We start from the raw sequence: 27,275 nt of genomic DNA, 5'->3' as shown, positions 1-27,275 counted from the left end.
TCCCTTCTCTATTGTTCCATTAAAACAAATTACAACATATTATAAGTCTCTATCAAGTACAAAATTATATCAATTGAGTTAAGTCCAATATTTCAATCATAGTCTTATCCTTCACTGTTTTTGGGACAAAGTGAAATGTTTTCACCACGTCAGGTGAAAGATTAGCTGCCTTTTATTCAAAAGTTAACATTCTCACCATTAAATCTCTGGGGTTTGCAAAAGCTTATCAAACACTTAGTGTGAAGATTAAACGTAATTAATTACCATTCGAAATGCATGGTAAGCAGCCAGACTTGGAGGGTATAAGGATAACCAGACAGTGGTGTTACAAGCTGGCAAAAGGGACTCCTCAAATATTGTGAAAGGAACAACCTTCATAGCTGCACCAGATAGAATTGCAATGTGAATAGATGTATTCAATTGGAACTTAAGGTACAATGAATTCTGAAAGGCTGACAATTTCCTTCATTGCCCTGTGCACTATCCACATGTCAGAAGTATAACAGAACACACTCCATTTCTTTGTTTGAGTCCAGCTACAACTATCAAGAAGCTCAATTACTTCATGACATTCTTTGGAAAGGTCACTAGATGTTAATTGAATTTTTTCCTCACAGATGCTGCCAGACCTGGTGAGCTTTTCTAGCAATTTGTTTTTGTTCATGACAAGATTTGATCAAAGATGCTTGACCAACCTCCCACCCACCACATAAATAGAGAGTGTCAGTGATAGCAGTACGTAGCATTGCAGTAACTGAAGTGCTGCATAAAATCTCAGTTCAAAAAAGCGATACTCTAAGTGATTGTCCAGATAATTAGGATGACAGATAACATCCCCATGTCAGGTGATCAATTAATTGACAAATAGCTTCCCACCCTACATCCAAGAGGCTAGATTATATATTGTATGTCTTTCTTAATAACCACATCTGTTTTGGTAACTATTTTAGACTCCCTAGTAACTACGTTGCTCACAAAGTGTATGGAAGGTTGATAAAAACTACTAAGTCAAGAGCTATATCACAAAATGTATATTGGATTGGTTTTAGAAAGCATTTCAAACAACTGAACTGAATATAGTATCTACATCCTGTTTTGATATCCCTCTCCTCTTATGTAATATTGTGTTTTCAGATTGATCTCATTTTTAATTTTAATGTATATGTTAGATTGTTTAAAGGAATAGAGTCAGCTACATTTGAACTTCTATCGTCAAGTTTTCATCACAATACTGCCTTAAAAAGGCCCTAAAAGACAAGTTAAATCCAAAAAGACAGCAACTTTGGCAAATTATTCCTCTTTACCTGTCCATACAGGTAACCACACAATTGTCCCCCAAAGCCACCTCTTTCATCCAGTTGCACAATAGTCCCATGCCAATCAAGCTAGCCTAAGAATCACTTTAAATGGTGCTCCTTCCCACTTCTGCACCAATATATCTAGAATACCCTAAAGGCAACCATTTCACATCTACACACTATCCCTCAGCAACACAATCCAAAAGTAGGATACCTGGTTTAGGATGGGCAGAACTCCTTGCACAGATTGTGTGCAAGACTCTGGTTGGCTCGATAGTAGAAGACAGAGGGCGATGGTAGAGGCTTGCTTTTCAGACTGGTGGTCAGTAGCCAGCAGGGTTCTGCAAGGGTCAGCGCTGGGTCCACTGCTGTTTGTCATTTACATAAAGCATCTGGACGAGAATAAAATAAGCTGGAGAGGCTGGTACTATCTTCAATAGAGCGTAGAAGGTTGACAAGTGACCTTGTGGAGATGTATAAATTCATGAGCTAGGGTGAATAGCCAAGGTCTTTTCCCTAAGCTAGGGAGTTTGAAATTCAAGGCCATAATTTTAAAGGTGGAAGGAGAAAGATTTGAACAGGACACAAGGGGCATCTTTTTCACACAAAAGGTGGTTCTTATTTGAATCACAGAATCCCTAAAGTTTGGAAACCGGCCCTTTGGCCCAACAAGTCCACACTGACACTCTCAGCATTCCACCCAGACCCATCCTCCTAGAACCCACCTAAATCTACAAATCCCTGAACACTATGGGCAATTTAGCATGGCTAATTCACCCAGCCTGCACATCGTTTGACTACGGGAAAAAACCAGAGCACCTGGGAGGAAATCCAAGACGACATGAGGAGAATGTGCAAACTCCACACAGACAGTAGCCCATGAGTGGAATTGAACCAGAGTCCCTGGCGCTGTGAGGCAGCAGTGCTAACCACCTGAGCCAACAAGCCACCACAGGAAGTGGTAGATGCAGGTACAGTCGCAACACTTAAAAGACAGTTGGACAGGTATCTTAAAAAAAAAGAGAGAAGGATACAGCAGATCAGGTAGCATCACAGGAGCAGGAAAGTAAATGTCTTGGGTTTATACCCTTCATCACTCTGACTCCAGCATCTGCAGTTCATGCTCTCTCAAAGTCTAAAGCAATTTGGGTGAAATGCTGACAAATGAGACTGCTTCAGTTTCGGAAACTTCATTAGCATGGACCCGTTGGACTAAAGGATCTGCTTTCATGCTGTATGACTGTAACTACATACATGGAGGACACAGCTGAAATTCTTCACCTCAACTTTTCCACCATCTCATGTCATGCTGTTTGCTCAACATCCAGTAAGCAGAAATTTCCTCTGATTAAATACTGGGAAGACCAAAAGCTATTATCTTTGATTCTTGCCACAAACTCCATTCCCTATCCATGCTGATACTTTAAAAGATCATGAGGAATAGAAGATTTCTTTGAATCTGCTCCAGCATTCATTATTATGACTGATCATGTACATTATCTCTACTTTGCTGGTCCATCCCAAAATCCTTGATATCCTCAGTGCCAAAATATTTTTGTATCCTCTCCCAAGTCTCATCCGAGGCCAAACCTGGCAATAATTGCCAGTCTTATTGACCTGGTGTTAAGTTCTTCATCTTATATCCTGTTACCACAACTACTTCCACAATATTGTTTTTAGCTGACAAGCTTACTCAGAGACACAGTGCAGACAGGCAGTGACGAAGCAATAGATGTCTCCCTTGAGGCAAGGTGCCAGCACGAACAGGTTTGGAAGACTCATATTCTGAACTTCTTATAGTCCTTTATTTTTCTAATTTATTCCTATAACCTGTAATGTTGAACTATTTATTTCTTTAATTCTTTTTCGTTTCTGACAAATTTGGTATCTTTGTAGCTAAGATGACACTGATACATTTGAGTATGTGACAATAAAGTTAATACAACTGTGTCTTTGTTACCTCTATACTTAACTATTCCAGTTTTCTCCCAGGCTGGTCTCAGACTTGCATCCTCAAAATCTTGATCTTAAACCTGGAGCTCAAATATTCCCTGCATTCTAACTTGTCTCCCATGCTCACTTGCCAACCCTAGTCCCCTGTCCACCAACATCTGTCTGAAGGGAAACTTGTTTCTCTTGCAACTACTTCAGAATGTTTTCTTCTTCAGACAAATGAACAGAATAGCTGCTCTATCCCTGTCCATTTCCATAAATCTCCTCCAGCTCTACAAAATCTCCATGATCATCTAATTCTGGGCTCTTGCAGGCAGGCCTGGTTTTCTTCTTCCCATCATTGATGGTCATGCCAACGCTCACTTGATAAGATGCCATATTAAAAAAGGTAATACACGACATGAGAGTTCATCCAGTAGAGATACTAGAAATGGACAAAAAGGATTGGTTGGCTAAATGAAAGCTGAATTTAAAAAGTGTGCGTTATTTTTAGGTTGCCAAGCTGCAAGATGGAGTGCTGCAGAAGTCAGTGCTGGGAGCTCAACTATTTGGAGTTCACACAAATGGTTTGAATGAAAGGTCGCAATGTATGACAATTAAGTTTGCCAAGTGCCACCAAGACAGGCAATGAGTAACTGTGAAGAGGACAAAGAATGTGAAAAGGGATACAGACTAGTTAAGTAAATGGGAGCAAAGTTGGTAATACGGACAGGGAGTGAAGAAGATTGCAGAACTCTGCGCTATAGAACAATCAGGGTACTCTGGCACCATGGATCACATGCATGGTGACAGCAAAGTGACTGGCAAGGTCAATGGAACGCTGCAAGGGAAGTAGAACATAAAACGGAGAGCATTTTGCCACGGTTGTTTAAGGCCTTGGTGAGACTGCATTTGCAGTTGTACGTACACCCATTCTTTCCTTAAAATTAAATAGAAAAAGGAAATAAATGCATTAGAAGCTGTTCAAAGAAGGTTCATTTGACTCAGTTCTGGGATGAAGGGCATACCTAATGAAAAAAGGTTTTACATGTTTAACCAACATCAATTAGTGTTTACAATAACAAGGAGTGATTTTATTGGAGATCCTCAGGCCACTTGATAAGTAAGATGTTTTCTCTAATGAAAAGTCTACAGGGCCATTCAAAAAAAAAATCCCCCATTTAAGATGAAAATGAATTTTTTTTCTCCTCTCAGATTGCTATTGATCTGTGGAATTCTCTTCTCTGGTGAACAGCAGAGGCAAGATCACAAAATTTATTCAAGGTTGAGTTGGATACATTCTTGATAAGTAAGGTAGGCAAAGGTTTTGGGGAAGTGTATGAAGGAAAACCAAGCTGAACCACAACCAATTTAGCTGTAACTTCATTGAAAGATGGAGCAGGCTTGAATGGCCATGGACCTAAATCTTATTTTGCTTCAGCTGCAAAGGGACCAAACTCTAATTCCGCCCTAATTTTGCTCCGTTCCTTTATATTTACCTCCAAATCAACTGTGTCACTTTCCTAATATCAGCTGATGGCACTTATCGATCAAAATTCGACATTATTCGCATGAAGTGACACCTGATATTTTGCTTTATTAAAAGATGTTCTGCATTAGTCATGGTCACAGTTATGAGGAAGCTAAGGTTCCTTTCAGAAAAGCTACATTTTGTGGATCTCAAACCTCCACAAGACTGCATTGAAAAAGATATAAAAAATACATCCAGTAACAGGCAAATAAGGATGATAAATAGCATTTGTTCATGTAACATTTATATTTCACAGGGACTGATTGTGTTAAATAAGCTGTTAGCATGTCACAATTATTTATGTATCACACTGTCAAGAAAATCATTTCTTGCAGTGGATCACTAGTGCAGTATTTTTGAGAAGAAAATAGTAATTTTAGAATCATCTCCAAAATGAGGCTTTGAAATAATAGTCACTTGTTCACAGAACTTACCAACACCCCAGCTACGATAGAAGCAACTGCATTTCTGCTTTCTCCCCAGTCAAAACATTCAAATTCCGGCCAGCGAAAATTGTCCAGAAATCCTGCCATCTCAAACTGCTGTTTGGACTGTATGCTTTTCACTGGACTTCAACGTAATCCTCAAATCTTCTGATTGTGTTTGAGTTTCACTAAAGGAAAGAAATATACCATACCGTTAGGAAAAATAATCCCTCTGGCCATGCTTCATTGTTGAACTGAAATTAGGGGCCAAATCTACTTTACAGTTGGACTGAATGCTGGATTTTCCCATTCCCTGTGTTCCATTGGTCTCAATTATTCAAATTAGGTAGCTTTCTAATCTGACTTTTGCCCCAGGAATTTAAATTTAAAAAAACAAATTTTCTGAATTGGAAAAAACTGAACAGAAAAGTGAGTACTATCAGATAACTTGCAATAAACAAATGCAAAATTTTAATTCCATTTACAAAGTACTACATTAATGTCTGGGCCAATTGACCCAGGCATGACAAAAAGGTATATCAGTCAACCTTGAGCAGTCCTCCTCATTGACAGCTGTAGACCTACACCAAAAACGGAGTTAAGATGATATAACCATAAATGTAGGAGCCAAAATAAGCCATTCAGTCCATCAAATCTGCTCCACCATTCAATCGATCTCAAACTTTTTCTTGAGGTCACAAAATTCATAAATGCCGAAATTGGATCAATTACATGCAATGTAATGACTTTTTTGGGGGGTGGGGGCGAAATGGGGAAAGATGTATCAATCGGAATACGTGAAAAGACCATAGTACCCAACAGCATCCTAGCTTCAGTAATGAAAAAAAAAACTTATGTTCCAAAATTATTAGACATGTTCTTCTCCCATCCTTTGCAGAAGGCTGACAAGGACCATTCCTTCTTCCTCCCCTCCCAATTACCACATGGCACCTTCCAATGCAATTGCAGAAGGTGTAATAACTGTTGATTTACTTCCTCCCTTCTCCCTGCAGTATGGGAGGTGGTCGGACATGGCCGAGGTACTTGTCCATTAAAGCGATGGGAAATCTTTGGTGAAGGAAGGAGGTGGGCATTTTGTAAGGCATCATTTTAAAAGCCGCTATCAGTGGAACAGATGCAATGGAGACTGAGAAAATGGGAGAATGGAATAGACTCTTTTCAGGAAGCGGGGTGTGAGGATGTATAGGCAATGGATATTGGTAGCCCAAAACATCTTCCAGGTGAAGCAGCAATTTACCTGCATTTAATGCAATCTAGTTTTCTGTATTTAGTGCTCACAACGTGGCCTGCTCTGCATTGAGGAGAGCGGTCTAAACGTAGACGGAGTCAACATTTGCTGAACACCTACATTCTGTCCACAAAGATGACTCAACTTCCCTTTGCCTGCCACTTGAAAACAATAGTGTTCCCTCACCAACATCTCAAGTTTTCTACAGCACTCCAGCAAAGCTCAGCACGATTTTCAAGAGTGGCATCTTATTTTCTGGTTGGGCACCCCGCAACCATCAAGGCTCAATACAGTTCAAATAGTTAGGGCCTGGGCACCTTCTCCCATGTCCTTACCCCAGTTCCTGTGCACTACACCTTGTCCAGACATAGGCTGCTACCACAACCAACCCACTGTCAGCTACTACTTCTTCCAGACTGACCTTTACCCATTCTTTTATGCTGTATCTCTGTCTGTGAGCTCCACCTGCACCCATTGTTTACTTCTCCTTACATCCCAGCCAGACCTGCTGAGCTTGGCAATGCCAATGTTATCCACATCCCATGAACAAGAAAAGAATACAATCGCATAACTAGCTTCTTCATTTGCAGGAATACGTTTGTTTTGACTATGTTGGAATCTATAAGCACGACAAGGAACTGATTTTGCTTTTGCAGCAGAGAGACCAGGTGTGTCATGCCAGAAGTGCAGCTTGGAGACTGATGTTTGGCTACAGTGGAAAACAGTAAATAAAATATTGGGTCTTATTGGCAAAACAGGCTTTAAATGTTCCTGAAGGTCAAATTGGTCCCATTGGGATTTCTGTGCATAGTTTTCAAAAGAAAGATATTAACTTTTTCAAATTAGGAGGTTTCTTTTCCTGCTCCTCATTGTTTTCCCAAAAGCAAATTTTGTTCCTTAATGCATACAATAGCCGGCATATTCTCAAGCATTCAATAGTACTTAATACTGTTAGACCCTCCCAGAAAGAAAATCTCAGCAATCAGGAAGCAACTGCAACAAGACTTCAAGCACTTGGGAAAATGCCTTTTCAAGTATCAAGTGTTTTTATTCTAATATACATATTGTGGACAACAAATTTTATAGTCTCTCTTACAGGAAAATAATTCTACTGTGCATTAATTTCAGTAAATGCAAAAATTCCACTGGAGGAAACAGAAGTTTTGCAGATGGGTCAAGTACAAGTGTTACGAGAAGTTGAGACAATTGAAATATTTTAAAATCAAATCAATTCATTTTCACCAAGACTTGATCAAAGTCAACAAAAAAAAACAAGACCTAGGTTTCATACAAAGCATCAAACTTGGTTGGTATCAACTTCCACTCAACATGAATGCATTTAGCACAACTGTTTCACTAACCACAGGTACTATCACATTCTGAGTGACAAGTATCCCAAAGGATTGTGCAAAGGGTGGACTTCTGACTCAATAAACTCACATTAAATTTTGTGCAATGTCAAATTTCTTTCATTTAAATTAAGTGGCTAGAATAATTACATTCTGAAGTTAGATATTTCCACTTCTAACTTAATCCTACATCTCATTTAACTTTCAATGATTTTACCAGTTATGAAAGATAATTGGTGCATTTTACTTCCTGGATTTCTGTCCATGAGAACTCTCTTATTGACATCACGCTCACTGGACACCAGGTGCCACCTTAACATTTTAAAAAAATGACACGGGAATGAAATTTATATAATTAAAAATGTAATCCACACAACTGGCAGCTGCTCAAATTTGATGGACGGATTTCTTCAATGGCAGCTTCCCAAAATCCAGGCAACTGGATCAAACTTATATTCTCTTCTCAACTCCCTTACAAGTGAGATTCCAATGTTCGGCTTCTCCCTATCTGCCTTAAAATTTTCAAGGATTAACTAGTGAGCAAAACATGCGATGGCTGCACCAGCAACTATTTACTGTACTAGCTCGTTACCTCTTCACAATCAACTGAGCAAATATAGGCACAATGTAGTTCTTCAAAACATGCATTGGACCTTGACATTGGACATAATGACTATTTTAAACTGTGGAACAAACTTCCTTTTACAGCACAATGAACTTCAGCAAAAACAAAACCTAAATAATATCATTAAAAAAAAAATCAAAATTTGGCAATTATATTCTCCTAAGTGCTCACCAATAAGACACTACAAATAAAAGGGAGAGAAAGGACATAAACAAACATTTTGGAATGGTGAGAAACAACTCCAGTCACTTAAATTATCAAACATGTTTTTTTGTTTACCTTGCAATGCAGGTAGCTAGTTAGTGCCTTTCAACTAGTTAATGACAGTCTAACAAACCAGTCCAGGAAGATGCCTCAAAATTTATTTGCCATCACATAAAAAGCATCAACACTTTCAAAAAACACATTCAGTGTTTTTTTTATTAGGACTAGAGAACGTACATGCATGAGAAATAAAAAGTTCACACATAAATAGATAGGGTGGTAAAGAAGGAATATGGTATGCCTGCCTTTATTGGTTGAGGAACTGAGTACAAGAGCCAGGATGACATGTTGCAGGTGAGGCCTCACTCAGACTATTGTGCTCAGTTCTGTTTGCCACATTGCAGGAAGGAAGTGGAGGCTTTGGACAGGATAGAGAAGAGGTTTACCAGGGATGCTGCCTGGATTAGAGGATAGGAGCTATAAAAGTTAGAAAAGCTCAGGTCGTTTTCTTGAGCAGTGAAGGCTGAGGGGAAACTTGAAGAAGTTTACAAAATTATGGCGATGCATAGAGTGGGTTGACAGTCAGAATCTTTTCACCAGAGGTGAAATGTCTAATACTAGGAGGCATGCATTTAAAAGGTGAGGGGGCGGGAGAAATAAAAATCAAAGAGGAGATGCGAGATGCAGGCTTTTTTTAAAAAAACAGGGGAACTAGGAGCAGTTTAGAACACACTGCCAGTGGTGCTGGGGTAGGTAAATACAATAAAAAGGCATTTAAGGGACTTTTAGATAAGCACATGAATGTGCAAGGAATGGAGGGACAAGGAGCAAGGGAAGGAAGGAGAGATTAGTTACATTTAGAGTCACGTTTGACTCACTGTGGGCCAAAGGGCCCGTTCCTGTGCTGTATGGTTCTATGTTCTAACGTATTTTGTTACTTTGTTAAGGTATTAAATTATTACTGAAGGTTCAACATACAAGTCAAACTTTGCAAATGATTTTTCTGGCTTTTAATTACAGAGGGTTAACAACATTTGATCATTCATCTTTTCAAATTTCTGATTATGCAACAGTTGCAAATTAACTATGTCAGTAGGCAAAGAGGAATCAATTAGGTTGCAAATTAAGTCTAAGCTCTTGCTCTCCAATCTTTCAATTCTCCTACATCGTGTTTCTCTACTTTCATACAGGCGACCTCCAATCTAAGTCACACTAAACACTCCTGCATCAGGCACCTCTTAGACTTCAAAGTTTCTTTCACTTCTTTTTCCCCACCACCACACAAGTCAAGTCTGTCATCTACCTTTGAAGGCCTCAAGTCTTTTCACTATTCTACAAGGCATCATTGAAATGCATGCATTGATGACAGCACTTTAGAAGAACCTAAAACATTTCCTTATTTGGGTACTGATTTTTTCCGGGGGGGGGGGGGGGGGGGGCAGCGTCAGCTTATGTATCAGCAGGGCTTCTTTAGAAAATTATTATTTTGATCTCTAATTTAATAAAGCAGTTTGTACCAGCACATAAATGGACTTGTCAATTTCATCCCACATAGTGTAGAAACTTTCTGTAAGTAGCATGGAATCATATTATAACAAGGTGGTGTAGAGCTGTTTGAACACAGAAGGCCAAGCAGCATCAGAGGAGCAGGAAGGCTGGCGTTTCGGGCCTAGACCCCTCTTCAGAGCCTGCTGTGTTCATCCAGCTCTACACCTTGTTATTGCCTTCCTTAAGTCACATTCCACCATCTGCCTTGGCAGGATTTGAACCAAGTCGCCAGAACATTTACCTAGGTCTGTGGATTCTAGGCCCGAAATGTTAGCTTTTGAGCTCCTAAGATGCTGCTTGGCCTGCTGTGTTCATCCAGCTCCACACTTTTATCTCTACACCTTGTTATCCCAGATTCTCCAGCATCTGCAGTTCCTACTATCTCTAGGATCAGATTATGATACTTTACATGCCAGGAGTTTGGCATTCATTAGGCTTGTAGTTCAATTGTAAGAGAGTTCATCACCATTTAAAAACTGTTCATTTTCGATGTTATAGGCAGAGTATAACACTTCAGTGGGGAGAGGGGGCTGTGGAACAAAAAAATACTTTTATTCATGTGCTCTCACCCACAATTCTAGTGACCAGTTTCAAAACAACTGCAGAGCAGAGGTCAATTTGTTTGCATTATTCCATGGGTTACTTTGTGGGTGAGGAGATCCTCCCCTTGGGTCACCCAGCCAGCGCCCAACATGATGTCTTTCTAAATTTAAAACCCCTTGCCTCCACGTAGTCCATATCCCTCTGTACCCTACGTATTTATGTATCTTTCAAAAGTGCCTCTTAAATGTTGCTATTCTATCTGTTTCTACCATCATTTCTGGCAACACATTTCAAGCACTTATTACTTGTGGCTTCTTGATCACTTTATTCCATTTGTGTTAACGTTGAGTCCATAACAACAAGTTTCATCACTGACAGTGGTCAGAAAATGGTGGTTTTTATACTTTTTGCAGAGTTAGAGGAACAAACTAAGTGGAAGCCCAGTGCAAAAGCCAGAAGGGGTTGCTAATTAGGGCAAAAGAGAAATTGATATATAAAGTGGATGTAAATTCAGGGTGATAATCAGTCCCCTTGGTTGAGCAAAGTAAACAAGATAAGCTGTGGGGGTTGGGGGCTGGAGGGGAAAGAGAGAATTTAAGAGAAATGGAGGACAGACATCACGGAGTCAGGGTCTGAAATGCTGAAGTAAAGCAAGTTGAGGAACACTGCAGCTGGCCTAACATACAAAAGGATAGCACAAGAGCTAGGTGGTTTGTTGAAAATGCCAAGCAACTGGAAGATCATTGCCATTTCTATAGACAGGTGTTCCACAAAGTGGTATGCATTTGGTCTTGCCAACGTAAAAGGGGGAACCACACTGAGCATCAAATAGGGTAAACTAAACTGAAAGAAGTACAAGTAAAACACTGTTTCAAAGGCAACGTGTTTAAAGCCTTGGACAATGAAGGGGAAAGTGGTGAATGGACAAGTGTTAACCATTCTGCAATTGCATGGCAAGGTGCCAGAGGGAGTGAGGAAGTGTTAAGAATTGAGGAGGAAGCGGATCAGCGTGTCATGGGGGTAACAGTCCCTGCAGAACACTGATGTGGGGATTGGTGAAGAGAAGAGGAAGATCTTTGATGGTGGCATCGCTGGAGGTGGCAGAAGTGGCAGGGAATGAATCTTCCAGAGTGGAAAGTAACCCCGTCACTGAGTGTCAAATTTCCTGGACTGTCAATAATGTCATTTTCTCTGGAGAATTTACTGCAAAGCTTCCTACCTCAATTCCTCCATCCACACATACCCCTTCCTTCCAGCCCCTCCTGCCTCACTGAACTTATTTCTTCCTCTTTTGGCTGGATTTTGTCCCCCCGCCATTTACGTTTTGGGACTCTACCAATGCTTTATGTCAGCACGACTTCCAGTTTCCAAGTTCAAGCCACCTCCTCTGCACCATAGATGCACACCATACATGTCCAACCACTATCAGGATGGTGTGAAGGGTTTTTTTTGTTCAACAAATGCCCATCAGTGCCAAAAGATGTGGCAATGGGTACCTGCATTGGTGCCTGCTATGCTGTCTCTTTATAGGTACATAGAACATTCCTTGCTGAAATCCTACTTGGATCCTGACTTACAACTCTTTCTCCAATAGACAGCAGTCAGTACTACTTTCTGGTCTTGTACAGAAATGGAAAAATTCAGCAGTTTTGCCGCACTTTCATTCCAATTTCCACCTTTCCCTCCCCCTTTCCCCGAACAATGATAGAGTTCTGCTATTCTCATGTTCCATTCCACTAGTCTTTGAGGATTAGCAGTTTAAGGATAAGGAACAAGCCATTTTAGGACAGATATGAGGAAAAATTTCTTCACCCAAGGTGTGGTCAGTCTGTGGAATTCCCTGATACAGAAAGCAGTTGAGACCAAAATATTTAATGTTTTCAAGGAGATAAGATTTTATTCACGGGGTTAAAGGGATCAAAGAGCATGGGGAGAAACTAGATATAGCATATCAATTTGGACAATGATGTTAAATGATGCAGCAGGCTCAAGAGGCCAAATGTTCTAACCACGTTCATATTTTCTATGTTTCAATGATGATGCCCACTTCAGACTGTTAAACTGCTGGATTGGCTGGAGGCTGGAGCACAGTAATAAACCTTCTATTTTAAAAAAAATGGAACTAAAAGGGCATTCTGGCTGTCAGCCAAAACTATCCTCATTACGCTACTTTCATACTTAATGCTGCACAGAACGTGTTAGTCAATAGGAAACTAATACTGATGTAAAATAACAAGGTGCAGAGCTGGTAAAGCAGCAGGCCAAGCAGCATCAGAGGAGCAGGAAAGCTGACGTTTCAGGAATAGACCCTTCTTCAGAAATGGGGAAGGGGAAGGGGATTCCGAAATAAATAGGGACAGGGGCGGAGGAGGCGGATAGAAGATGGATAGAGGAGAAGATAAATGGAGAGGAGACAGACAGGTTAAAGAGTTGGGGTTGGAGCCAGTAAATGAGAGTGCAGCTGGGGAGTTAGGGAGGGGATAGGTCAGTCCAGGGAGGACAGACAGGTTGAAGAGGCGGGATGAGGCTAGTAGGTAGGAGATGGGGGTGGGGCTTGAAGTAGGAGGAATGGCTAGGTGGGAGGAAGGACAGGTTAGGGAAGTGGGGACGAGCTGGGCTGGTTTTGAGATTGCAGTCAGGGGAGGGGAGGTTTTGAAGCTTGTGAAGTCCACATGGATACCATTGGGCAGCAGGGTTCCCAAGCGGAATATGAGTTGCTGTTCCTGCAACCTTTGGATGGCATCGTTGTGGCACTGCAGGAAGCCCAGGATGGGCATGTTGTCCAAGGAGTGGGAGGGGGAATTGAAATGGTTCGCGACTGAGCGGTGCAATTGTTTGTCACAAACAGAGTGTAGGTGTTCCATAAAACAGTCCCCAAGCCTCCGCTTGGTTTTCCCTGATGTGTCCGAGAGAACCACGGGAGCAGTGGATGCAGTATACCACATTAGCAGATGTGCAGGTGAACATCTGTTTGATGTGGAAGGTCATCTTGGGGCCTGGGATGGGGGTGAGGGAGCAGGTGTAGGGACAGGTGTAGCACTTCCTGCAGTTACAGGGAAAAGTGGTGGCGGGGCTGGAGGGGAGTGTGGAGCGGACAAGGGAGCCACAGACAGAACGGTCCCTGCGGAAAGCCGATAAGGGTGGGGAGGGAAAAATGTCTTTGGTCGTGGGGTCAGATTGCATTTGGTGGAAATGCCAGAGGATGATGCGTTGGATCCAAAGGTTGGTGGGGTGGTACATGATGAGGGGGATTCTGTTTTGGTTGCTATTGCAAGGATGGGGTGTGAGGGGTGAGTTGCAGGAAATACAAGAGACACGGTTGAGGGTGTTTTCAACCACTGCAGATTCAAGGACCGCAACTCCCCGCACAGTGGTTGAAAGCACCCTCAACCGCGTCTCTTGCATTTTTCACATTTTTCCCTCCCCACCCTTATCGGCTTTCCGGAGGGACCACTCGCTCCGTGACTCCCTTGTCCGCTCCACATTCCCCACCAGTCCTGGCACTTTTTCCTGCAACCACAGGTATAAAACTGCCCCTACAGCTCCCCACTCATCCCCATCCCAGGCCCTAAGAAGACTTTCCACATCAAACAGATGTTCACCTGCATATCTGCTAATGTGGTATACTGCATCCGTCGTTCCCGATGTGGCCTGCTCTACATCAGGGAAGCCAAGTGGAGGCTTGGGGACTGCTTTGCGGAACACCTACACTCTTTGTGACAAATGACTGCAACTCTCAATCACGAACCATTTCAACTCCCCTTCCCACTCCTTGGACAACATGTCCATCCTGGGCCTCCTGCAGTGCCACAACAATGCCACCCAAAGGTGGCAGGAACAGCAACTCATATTTCGCTTGGGAACCCTGTGGACTTCAAGCTTCAAAATCTCCCCGCATCTGACCACATCCAAAACCAGGACAGCTCATCCGTGCCTCCCTAACCTGTCCTGCCTCCCACCTACCCACTCCTCCCACTTCAAGGCCCACCCCCATCTCCTACCTACCAACCAGCCTCATCCCACCTCCTTGACCTGTCTGTCCTCCCCAGACTGACCTCTCCCCTCCATAACTCCCCATCTACAATCACCTTTATGAGCTCCATCCCCGCCTCTTTGACCTGTCCGTCTCCTCTTCACCTATCTTCTCCTCTATCCATCTTCTATCCGGCTACCCCCTCCCTATTTATTTCTGAATCCCCTTGCCCTCCCCCATTTCTGAAGAAGGGTCTTGACCCGAACATCAGCTTTCCTGCTCCTCTGATGTTGCTTGGCCTGCTGTGTTCATCCAGCTCTACATCTTGTTATCTCAGATTCTCCAGCATCAGCAGATCCTAGTATCTCTGTAACACATACTATTGTTGCCTTCCAAGGAATGTAAAAGTTGCCTGTACAGGGAAGTTGGAAAGCAGCAACTGCTCTTTCTAAAGAAAAGCATTTGCTGGAACAGAAAGATTATTTAGCAACCTGATCAGAAGGCGGCTAGTTTAGAATAAGTGATACTTTTTCAGGGTTCACTTGATGAAGCAATCAGCTTTATCTAGCTTTTATTAACTTAGATAGGCCATGGAAAATGAGGAGTGAATTACCGATGACTCTTCCTACAACAAACGCAGCATTATAGTACCTATACATGTATTTCAACACAATTTGAAACAAAAATTTAAAAAGCAAGCAGATAATGCATAGTGGCCTCATTCAATCAAATGGATGTTACAGCCGAGATAGGAAGTGCTCATTTGGTACCCACATTTTTTAAAAACATACAAGTCATATTTTTCCTGCCTTAATATCTTCCATACAAAATATCAGCATCAAGATTACACACAAGACAGCTACAACCTGCATTTATACAAGAACCTTCAACATTAATAGTGGGAAGGATGCCTAACTCAGCAATGTAAGAACCCACAAGACTCTGCAGCACATATGAATACCTTAAAAGACAAATTAGGTCTCAGGACTGTGGGGGATTCACCATCGTTTTTTTGGGTGTAATTTACAAGAATAGCAACTTGAAGAGAAACCAGCATTTATACAGAAGAACAACAAGAAGAATACAAGAACAAGAACAATGTACTGATTGAATCTATTCACCAACCGTACAGAAGATGCCATGAAGAGTGCACCAATTCATGATGATCAACTATTAAATGTCAAGTTTTGTTTAAATTTTAGACCAGGCGTGTTGAAACTGATGGTCAAGGTCCTGTGAAATGAACAAGCAAATGGCTAACACTTATTTTGTTGAGTTGAAAAAGCCACAGCACATGTAAATTTTATGTTTGCAAAGAAAAGGATCCTATTAAATGACTAGCTTCCAGTATACACATTACTAAACCAGATGGGTTTCCATGACAATGTATGGTAGTTGGCCACCAACACTGGGACCAGCTTTATATTCTAGATTCGAAACCGAAAGACCCAGGTTCGAGCCACAACCAGAAGCGGTATGTCAGTGATAATGGGAACTGCAGATGCTGGAGATTCCAAGATAATAAAATGTGAGGCTGGATGAACACAGCAGGCCAAGCAGCATCTCAGGAGCACAAAAGCTGACGTTTCGGGCCTAGACCCTTCATCAGAGAGGGGGATGGGGGGAGGGAACTGGAATAAATAGGGAGAGAGGGGGAGGCGGACCGAAGATGGAGAGTAAAGAAGATAGGTGGAGAGGGTGTAGGTGGGGAGGTAGGGAGGGGACAGGTCAAGGAGGTGGGATGAGGTTAGTAGGTAGCTGGGGGTGCGGCTTGGGGTGGGAGGAAGGGATGGGTGAGAGGAAGAACCGGTTAGGGAGGCAGAGACAGGTTGGACTGGTTTTGGGATGCAGTGGGTGGGGGGGAAGAGCTGGGCTGGTTGTGTGGTGCAGTGGGGGGAGGGGATGAACTGGGCTGGTTGAGGGATGCAGTGGGGGAAGGGGAGATTTTGAAACTGGTGAAGTCCACATTGATACCATATGGCTGCAGGGTTCCCAGGCGGAATATGAGTTGCTGTTCCTGCAACCTTCGGGTGGCATCATTGTGGCAGTGCAGGAGGCCCATGATGGACATGTCATCAAGAGAATGGGAGGGGGAGTGGAAATGGTTTGCGACTGGGAGGTGCAGTTGTTTGTTGCGAACTGAGCGGAGGTGTTCTGCAAAGCGGTCCCCAAGCCTCCGCTTGGTTTCCCCAATGTAGAGAAAGCCGCACCGGGTACAGTGGATGCAGTATACACCATTGGCAGATGTGCAGGTGAACCTCTGCTTAATGTGGAATGTCATCTTGGGGCCTGGGATGGGGGTGAGGGAGGAGGTGTGGGGACAAGTGTAGCATTTCCTGCGGTTGCAGGGGAAGGTGCCGGGTGTGGTCGGGTTGGAGGGCAGTGTGGAGCGAACAAGGGAGTCACGGAGAGAGTGGTCTCTCCGGAAAGCAGACAGGGGTGGGGATGGAAAAATGTCTTGGGTGGTGGGGTCGGATTGTAAATGGCGGAAGTGTCGGAGGATAATGCGTTGTATCCGGAGGTTGGTAGGGTGGTGTGTGAGAACGAGGGGGATCCTCTTGGGGCGGTTGTGGCGGGGGCGGGGTGTGAGGGAGGTGTCGCGGGAAATGCGGGAGACGCGGTCAAGGGCGTTCTCAATCACCGTGGGGGGGGAAGTTGCGGTCCTTAAAGAACTTGGACATCTGGGATGTGCGGGAGTGGAATGTCTTATCGTGGGAGCAGATGCGGCGGAGGCGGAGGAATTGGGAATAGGGGATGGAATTTTTGCAGGAGGGTGGGTGGGAGGAGGTGTATTCTAGGTAGCTGTGGGAGTCGGTGGGCTTGTAATGGACATCAGTTACAAGCTGGTTGCCTGAGATGGAGACTGAGAGGTCCAGGAAGGTGAGGGATGTGCTGGAGATGGCCCAGGTGAACTGAAGGTTGGGGTGGAAGGTGTTGGTGAAGTGGATGAACTGTTCGAGCTCCTCTGGGGAGCAAGAGGCGGCGCCGATACAGTCATCAATGTACCGGAGGAAGAGGTGGGGTTTGGGGCCTGTGTAGGTGCGGAAGATGGACTGTTCCACGTAACCTACAAAGAGGCAGGCATAGCTGGGGCCCATGCGGGTGCCCATGGCCACCCCCTTAGTCTGTAGGAAGTGGGAGGAGTCAAAAGAGAAGTTGTTGAGTGTGAGGACGAGTTCCGCTAGGCGGATGAGAGTGTCGGTGGAGGGGGCCTGGTCGGGCCTGCGGGACAGGAAGAAGCGGAGGGAATCTGTCTGATCAGGCTTTAAAAAAAGAAAATGCTATGTGCCAGAATTCATGATTTGAAACAATATCCCTACAGCATGAGCATGGATTTTTGGATTATTAGCCCAGTGGCACTTCTACCAAATGGTACAGTACCAAACACTTGCAATCATCATTACACATCCCCATTCCTGATCTAATGGAAGGGGAAGGACAATATCAGGGCATCTAAAGATGGTGGGGCATAAGAGTGAGGAATCACTCACTGCGTGTCACAGCCGCTGACTCTGAAGGTTCCAGTCTAAGTAGTTCCAGAGGTGTGTCATAATCTGTCCTAACAGGTTAATTCAAAGAACAAGAAACACTTCCTGCTATAACTTCCTATACCGAATTGGAACAAGTGACTAGTCAAACAAGGTCGATTACATTTTGTCTCTGCACAAGCTACCCCTCCACTGACCCACAAAAATGTGGAGTTTTTCACAGTCAGCAAATAGGATTTTAAAAAGGCAAGAACTAACTGGGAGGAAATAGTGTCATCCAACAGTTGTCACTATCCTCCAGTTGGTTCAAGGTGACAACTAACGATCACGCCCAGACGGTAAAAGCATGTCGTTAAAGCATCTTTAGAGCTAGTAACCTTGTGCTGAGAGGGATGGACAGGACTCAGATGCAAGCAGATGATTATTCCAGGGTTTGCGGCAGCTTCTTCCTCCAGAATTACCCACTTCACAATCACAGGAACAGGGCAATCACCCGGTCACAGAAAAGGACATAGTCAGAGAAACTTCCTACCCTCAAATCACACTCTGTCTCTTTCCCGTTATTCTTTTTTAAACTAAAAGCAAACAACTAACCTGTGGTCAGGATTTTCAATTCAGTCCTAGTCCTGGTCCTGGGCCCAGGCCGGATACCTTCCTCCCGTCCACTCTCCAAGCGCCCGCATAACGATCGCAACCCCACCTAGCTGTGACAGACAGCTCTGTTGGCCAATAGACAGCATTGTCCCAGCCCCCGCCGCTGTGATGAGCGGGACTGACAGCCAATAGTTAGCGGGTCCCCTCCTACCTAGCGTTGATCGATAACACTATTAGCCAATAGACAACATCCACCGCCCACCCGCGCCAGCGGTGATGGATGGTCCTAACAACCAATAGACAAGCTGGTCTTCGCCCCATAGCTTTGATGGACCGCACTGTTAACCAATAGACACCGCAGTGTCGCAGACAGTTGCCAATCACAGCTCCCCTTAGAGTGACACTTTGATGGCTGAGTGCTGAATGGGAGGAGAATTGCAAATAGCTTGTACCTTCACTGGATCCGAGAGAGTTAGGCGGAGAAATGGGGGTGTCCGCAAAATATTCAGTCCTGCTGCTCAGCTACCAAATTGCCATATTATAGGGTAGAATTCTGAAGCCAAAACTGTAGTGATTGTAATGAGGTCAGCCACAGAGCTTGAGTTCCTTGAATGGAGCTGTTTCTCTCATACAATCACAGAGCCCTGCCGAATAGGTAAAAGTAGAAGTGTCAAAGATTCTGAAGAGGCAGTAATATTGTCAAAGACTTTTCATGTGTAAATAAAGGGTGAACTAGTGGCAAGATATCAGCCTCTGTGGCATTATTTCAGTGGCAATGACAGTAAACCATGTTGCTGAAGAAACTCACTCACAACGGTCAGTTTTGAGTTGGGCTAAACATTTCTTACATCATGCCTTTGTTTGGGAAGCTTGGCTCATTCAATCCTGCCATCAAGGACTGGGCTCAGTATGTGGAAAGAATGTGTTATTTTTTCCAATAAACGACATTGTGGCAAATGAAAAGAAACAAGTGATACTCCTGACAGCCTGTGGAGCTACAGGTTTTTCAATTATTAGGAGACTAACTTCCCCTGAGGTACTAGATACTAAACCGTTTCGAGAATGCATGGACATAGTTAAGCAATATTATGACCCCAAGGAACCTCTAATTCTGAGATGCTATTGTTTTTATTCGGCAATTCGAGAACCAGGGGATTCCGTATTGGGACTTTTAGTTAGAGCAAGATGACTGGCAGAAGCAGGTGACTTGGCTTAACCCTTAATGAGATGCTTAGAGGACATGTTGTGTTTGGGATTAATTATGTAACTGTGCAAAAACACCTATTAGCTGAAGCCAGACTAAACTTCAAACGGGCTCATAACTGGCTTTATCATTGGAAAACAAGTGGAGTATATGAGTTGACAAGGTGTAGAGCTGAATGAACACAGCAGGCCAAGCAGCATCAGAGTTTTTGGCCTGCTGTGTTCATCCAGCTCTACACCTTGTTATCACAGATTCTCCAGCATCTGCAGTTCCTACTATCTATGGAGCATAGGAGTTGGAGGGTTTTCCAATGGAATTCGTGTCCTGCCAGCCTGACTGTGCTTACAAAACACCACTTGAACATAGGCAAGTGCATGGCCTCACTCAGGACATAGCCTGAACAGAGGGACTCTAGGTCAGCCTATAGCTAAACCCCAAAACAAAGCCAAGCCTCCATTAAAATTTTCTTCAGGATCCTTGCTGACAAGCTTTGGTAGTTGATGCCGGGAAGCAGACTCAAGAAGACAAAAGAGTTCCAATAGAACTTAATTGAGTAAGAGAACTCAGAGACTGGAAACCAAGAAAGTTCATACCTGGAAAGTCCACCTATATCTGGTTTGGAACAGTTATAATGTTTATCAACGTGCAAATCAGAACCAATCAAACTAAACATCTTATTAAATGGTCATCCAGTGCTAATGGAATTCAGTACTGGCATGGCTGTATCAGTGATTGCAGAACCGGTTCTTAACAAAATTCGCTCTGGACTCCCCCTTAAGTTTGTGAAAGGCCTTGACTAGATTGAGAACCCATACCAGGGAACATTTACAGATTGCATGTACAACTGCAGTTCAGGTCCCTTAAGAGAAACAGCTGGTTTGGTTATCACTGTTTTTAGTAAAAGGCTCAGGGCCAAGCTTGGTGAGATGGAATTGCTTATGAGATGTTTACCTAGGTTGGCTCAATATTTTTCAATTAAAAAATAGCTGCCTGGCTAAAGTCCTAATTAAATACTCGGTGTCTTCCAGGATGTTCTAGGGACTATTAGAGGAGCCAAGGCCTCCTTACATGTTGACCAGACAGAAAATCTTTGATCCTGCAAAGTCTGCTCAGTGCAGTTTATCTTGCAGGCAAAAGTAGAGGCAGGAATTAGAAGGCTAGGAAGTGATGGAATCATCAAACCCCAGAGGTTGTACCAATTTTGAACCCACACAGATTGGTTTGTCTTTGTAGGGATTCTAAACAAATGGTAAACAGCTTTTTGCAATCCCTTGGGTAGAGGATTTATATGTAAAGCTCCTGCGGGATTGTCCTTCACAAAGCTGTACATGAGCCATGCTTACTTGCAATGGCATTTAGATGAGGATTCCCAGAAGTATGCCACAATTAATATCATAATGGCTTGTACTATTATACAAGACTGCCATGTGGAGTATTGTCAGCCTGGTCAATTTTTCGGTGGACAATGGAGAACTGGGAAGTCAATGGCATACTAGTATTATTGCTGGACTGTTAATCCAGAGACCCAGATAACATTCTGGGGACCAGGGTGTGAAACCCACCACAGCAGATGGTGAATGTGAATTCAATAAAAATATCTGGAATTTAGAATGTAATGATGCTCATGAATCCATTGTCGATTATAAGCAAAATCTATCTGGTTCACTAATGTCCTTCAGGGAAGGAAACTGCCATCTTTACCTCATCTGGCCTACATGTGACTCCAGAGCCACAGCAATGTGGTTGACTCTGAACTGCCCTATAGGCAATTAGGAATGGGCAATAAATGCTGCCTAGCCAGTGATGCCCTCATCCCATTAATGAATTTTTAAAAAAATTTTGCAAGGTCTAGCTCATGTCACCATTTATCTAGATGAAATTCTAATAACATGGAAAACGAAGAAGTGCTAAGAGAATTTAAACATAGTCCAAAGGCATTTTGCCAAGGTGGGCACATGCTTATGAAGGGAGGAATATGTGCTCCAGGCCCCCAATTGACCTACCTGGGCTACAGAGTCAACAGGCTGGGTTACACCCATTGGAAGATAAAGTGAGAGTGATCACAGGTGCCCTGGCTCCTACATTCATCCAGGGTCATAGGTCATTTCTTGTGGAGATAAACTATTATGAAGGTTCATTTGTAAAATGGCCTCCATCCTGGCAACTTTCCGTCAACTCCTGAAAAAGCCTCTGAGATGATCACAGGCAAGCCCTACCTTTCAGGGAAGTAAAGAAACGGCTATCATCCTCTAAGATGTTGGCACATTATGATCCTCAGAAAGACCTTGTATTGACACGTATTGACTACCCATGCATTGGGCTGGTATTAGCTCACTGGTGGCCCAATGGAGAGGAACACCCAATAGTGAATGCAAGTAGTTTTTTAGGTAATGTAGAGCGTAAATACGGCCAGATAGGGAAAGAGGATTGATGGTCATATTTAGAGTCAGGAGTTTCCAACACTACCTTTATGGATGAAAATTTGTGATCATAACAGTTCACAAACCTCTACTTGGTCTGCTCAGAGGACAAGGCAGTATCACCCACAGCTTTGGAGGGGTGTGGGCTTTCAGGAGTGGGGCTGTAATACTAGGTGCTCACAATTACAGGGGTGGTGGGGGGCAGTGAAACACCATCAGGAATGCCAATGGCAGGCTCATGATTCTGCCAAGTAAGAGAGACAGTTTGATTATAGGGGACATTGTTTGGTGTAGGAACCACAGAAATGGCCCTGCATGGTTAAAAGCCATGGTTAATACACAGTCAGGACCAGTGTCATATCAAGTTTGAGTGAGTGCTATGTCCTTAACAAGCGCGTGAACCACATGAAAACTGCAAATTTGCAAATGGTGCAGAAGCAAAATGTGCCCTATCACTTCCAGCAGACAGAAAGGCTGCTAGAAACTTGGACTCACCCTCTCCATCAAGTATTGATGAGTCCTCAGAATTAGAGATGGACATGATGGATGTGGCCACCCTGACATCTTTGCCTCTGGAAGAAGAGAGTGAAATTCAACTGAGGTGATCCTGGGGAAAGAGGCAAGCACCCATGCTTTACACGCCACCTGCATAGTATGCTGAGTCAGCGGAAGCTGAGCCAGTGGTAAAAGTCTCCAGGAGGATCTCCAGCAAAAAGGAATCGTCTATGGTCTAAGCCCTCAGACTCAGAGTGGGAGGGATGTATTGATTGTAACAAGGTCAGCCAGCTGGGCTTCACAGGATATGAGTTCCCTGATTGAGGTTGTTAATCTGGTCCTATCAGGGAGCCATGGCTGACAGATAAAAAGAGGCAAGCCAGAGGTTCTGGCACTCTGAAAGCTGGCTCTGAAGAGCTAGTACTAGAGTAAAGCACTTTTCAGGTATAAATAAAGGGTGACAGAATACCAGCATTCACGGAGTTATTTCAAAGCCTACACTTTAAGACTAAGTTGCACTTTTGTGCTAAAGAAATAAAGAGCAGATTGAAGTTATTGTGTATGTCCTGGGAACAATAATAAACATTTTAACTCATGCTGACAGGAATAAAGGTCAACTACTTTCCTCCAAATTTCTGATCTCAAGATCTGTAAAACATAATTTGGGGCTATCAACAACCAGTTAAATATCCATTTCTTTTTCTGCTGATATACAAATTGGAGGCAGAAAATGTTCAAATGATCTGTCTGTTTCTGAAGGACAGGGCTACGGTCTGGATAGGTTTCTCACCTGAGTAAAATGACCTGTTTTCAATAAATTGCTGAAACAGCTCTTTTGAAATAGCTGATGTTTCATTCTTACTTTTAGATGCACAGAGTGTTCTTTGTTACAAATGCAATAGCTTTAATTCCATATTTTTGCTGCACATCAAACATTGAATATAAAACTGGAAGCTGGAGTTTGAGGATTACATTTCCAGTTAGAATCCAAATGCTCGTAAATATAGTTATCAGGTGTTAAACAACCAATCTATTTCCAGTAGAAATAGCAAAGACAAGATTTAACCACCCATTACAAATAATGTCATACTTTGACACTCACTTTAACAACTGTCTGTATTCTACATCTCTCTCAACATAGTAAAATATTCTGATGTGCTTTAGAGGAGCAAATTGAGAAGTAAATTGACAGCAAGTCAAAGAATTAAAGCAGGAAACTAACAAATTAATTTTAAGGTGCACCTTGAAGGAAAAGAGGTAGAACATTACCAAGAAAGAATTCCAGTGTCCAGGGTCTACAAGATGGTGAAAGGCACAGCAACTAACAGGAGAGCATTTACCTTAAGAAGGCAAATGTAATGTTAGCATTCATTTCAAGAGAGCTAAAATACAAGAGCAGAAGTGTATTGCTGAGACTGAGGTTGAGGCTGCATAAAGCTGTGGTCACACACGCTTGGAATAATATGAGCATGTTTTGGGCTCTGTATCTAAGGTAGGATGTGTTAGCCTTGGAAGGGATCCAGAGGAGGTTTACAAGAAAGATCCCAAGGATGAAGGTCTTCTCATATGAGGGGCAGTTGAGGACTCTGGATCTGTACCCAACGGAATTTAGAAGAATGAGGAGGAATCTGATTGGAATGTACAGAATACTGAGAGGCTTGGGTAGAGAAAACACGGAGAAGATGTTTCCACCAGTAGGAGAGACTTGGACCCGAACACACAAACTCAGAATGAAAGGACAACCTCTTAGAACTGGCATAAGGAAGGAATTCCTTCAGCCAGAGGGTAGTCAAACTGTGGAACTCATGGCTACAGAAGGCTATGAAGGCTGAGTCATTTAGTGTATTTAAGGCAGAGGTTGATGGCCTCTTTCTTGGTAAGGGGATAAAGGGTTGTGGGAAAAGGCATGAAAATGGGTTTGGAAAACATCAGCCATGATCAAAAGGCAGAGCAGACTCGATGAACCAAATGGCCCAATTTTGCCTCCATTTTCTTATTATCTTATGGCAAAAGAAGTGGTGGATCTACTAGAGGTCAGAGTTACGAGGTTGTAGGAAGTTAAACAGTTTGGTAAGCATGGAGATACGGAGAGGTTTGACCAGAATTCTTAAAAAAAAGTCTTGATGAACACCAAAAAAGTGTTAAAACTGATCTTATCCAGTATTCTATCATGTGCTGGACTTCTCTAGAAATTGAATTACAGAGTCAACCTGATGGTCTTTTGAAAAGGAATTAGTATATATCTACCTGTCTGAAAAATTAGTAGGAATTTCCAAGGTTTTTTTTGATGTAGATCCTCAACTTAATAATTCAGGATAGAACATTGTAAGCATGAAAATAAACAAGTAAACTAAATGATTGTAGGCAGGTTTCCATTGCATATACAAGCATGAGATTGTGGGCTCTTTCTTTCCCTTGCTTTTATATCTGTTTCTTTGCTGTCCTCCAGCCCTCAGAGGCTGTCTTCTTATTTCCTCCCAAATTTCATAGTTCCTGTGATTTGCTTGCTCCATTACAGCCTCTCTCCCTTTATCTTCCTATCATGTTAGGTTCTCAGTACTAATCACTGACAGTTGGAACTGGGTATAGCTTGTTGCCAGCAATCTTCCTTTCTATGCAGAGTCTAAAGGCCTGTCAAATTATCAGATAGATAACTAGGAGGTCTTAAAGAAGAAGGGGCTCTTGTCTTACACAGTCAGGTGTAGCTTCTATTATAATGGCAGCAGATACAATTAACACTAAGTAGTTGGGCTTAACCACAAATAACAGGAGCCAGAGATAACTAGTCTGTCTCTGTCAGGATCTCATGCTAGACTGTTTGATTGGCCATCCAGACACTGGGTTACATCCCAAATTGAATGGAGCTAACGCAACTTCAAAATTAACTTTTTCAGTACCCTTGCTTTATACATAATTTCCCACTGCCCAAATATAAGTGATGATAAGCTAGAGATTCCTTCACATTAAATTCAAAACTTCTCATTTGAATTTAGATCACCTGAAGCATGACATGTTGATGGAGGCTACTCTTTGTAATCTAACTACTTAAAGTTAGCTCAGTCACTGAGTGCCTGTGACTGTCAATTTTTGGATCTTTTCAAAACCACATCCTAGTTCAAAAAGTCCTTCCATGAAATTCTTTCATGACCATATTTTGCATGATTTTTCAATTATAGCAGATAGTGCATCAGAGATAATATTTGATGAAAGGCTCTTAAAGTCAACAAGCAATCAATCCTTAGTATAATAGATTGAAACAATATTACAGCACTGGAACCAAGCTTGTAGGCATCAAGTTTCTTTTATTCATTTTTGGGATGAGGGCATTGCTGCCGAGGCAACATTTACCTCTGTCCCTAATTGGCCAGAGTCAACCACATTGCTGTGGGTCTGGATTCACATGTAGGTCAGACCAGGTAAGGATGTCAGTTTCCTTCCCTAAAGGACATTAGTAAACCAGATTGTTTTTTCCCGACAATCAATCATCATTAGACTCTTAATTCCAGATATTTATTGAATTCAAATGCTATGATATGCCAAAGCAGGATTTGAACCCAGGCCCCAGAATATTATCTGAGTCTCTGGATTAGCTGTCCGGTGATGTTACCATTAGGCCATCGCCTCTCCTTAAGTGCTTTATGCTTCACAAACCGGATGTTGTGCTATATCTCACAGTCAGTATAACTCTAAGAAACACAGTATATTGGTATGCCATTAAGAAATATGTTCATTAATGCATCACTCTTTTTCACCATGTGGCCTTATAGCATAATAGAAGTCTCAGCTCCATTTGAATTTAGATCACCTGAAGCATGACATGTTGATGGAGGCTACTCTTTGTAATCTAACTACTTAAAGTTAGCTCAGTCACTGAGTGCCTGTGATTGTCAATTTTTGGATCTTTTCAAAACCACATCCCAGTTTCTTATATTACAAAGAATAACGTAAATGTTGCTGCATCCAGTAAAGATATCCTGCTGGAGGAAAAATACACATCAGTTTAAAACAAAACCAAATCAATGAAAAATGATGAGCAAATAGGTTGCTCCATTACTCCAATAAATTGTTGATGGAAGGCAATAATATAACAGCAATTTAAACTGATATAACACTATTCCCTATTCAAAATGGGAGGGAGGCAAAAAGGAGTTAACCAAAGACTGATTGGCCTAAATCTATTGCTGGAAATGTATTGGAAGCAATATTAAGGAAGTAAGAGTGGAATAATTTGAGAATCATTATCTAATCAAGTCACAAATGGAAAATTGAGTCTGCCTAATTTATTCAGGAGTTTTTGAGGAAGTCAATGGATAGAGAGAAACCAGTAGATGTGTTGCGTATGGACTTCCTGAAGGCATTCAACAAGGTAGCTCACAAAAGATTGTCATAAGAGCCCA

The 27,275-nt window shown here is 42.6% G+C and overlaps 1 protein-coding gene across 3 annotated transcripts in view; it reads right to left on the bottom strand.

Annotated features, from left to right (window-relative positions):
* Positions 1-18,893, bottom strand: part of LOC125456752 (transmembrane protein 50B-like) — a 55,610-nt gene extending 36,717 nt beyond the window's left edge. The window contains exons 1-3 of one of the 3 annotated variants that reach the window (XM_048540136.2): positions 18,760-18,893; positions 15,803-15,910; positions 5,196-5,374 (exon numbers count right to left, since the gene is read on the bottom strand). In XM_048540136.2, the coding sequence (XP_048396093.1) occupies positions 5,196-5,294 (99 nt within the window). In that variant the 5' untranslated portion in view covers positions 5,295-5,374; positions 15,803-15,910; positions 18,760-18,893. The remainder of the gene's footprint in view (positions 1-5,195; positions 5,375-15,802; positions 15,911-18,759) is intronic. The other 2 variants (XM_048540137.2, XM_048540135.1) reach the window with 2 other exon arrangements.
* Positions 18,894-27,275: the final 8,382 nt, after the last annotated feature.

The sequence above is a fragment of the Stegostoma tigrinum genome, chromosome 12, assembly GCF_030684315.1.
Source record: "Stegostoma tigrinum isolate sSteTig4 chromosome 12, sSteTig4.hap1, whole genome shotgun sequence".
Taxonomy (NCBI): domain Eukaryota; kingdom Metazoa; phylum Chordata; class Chondrichthyes; order Orectolobiformes; family Stegostomatidae; genus Stegostoma; species Stegostoma tigrinum.
Note: the sequence above shows the minus strand (reverse complement) of the source record. Positions and strands in the feature narration are given on the sequence as shown.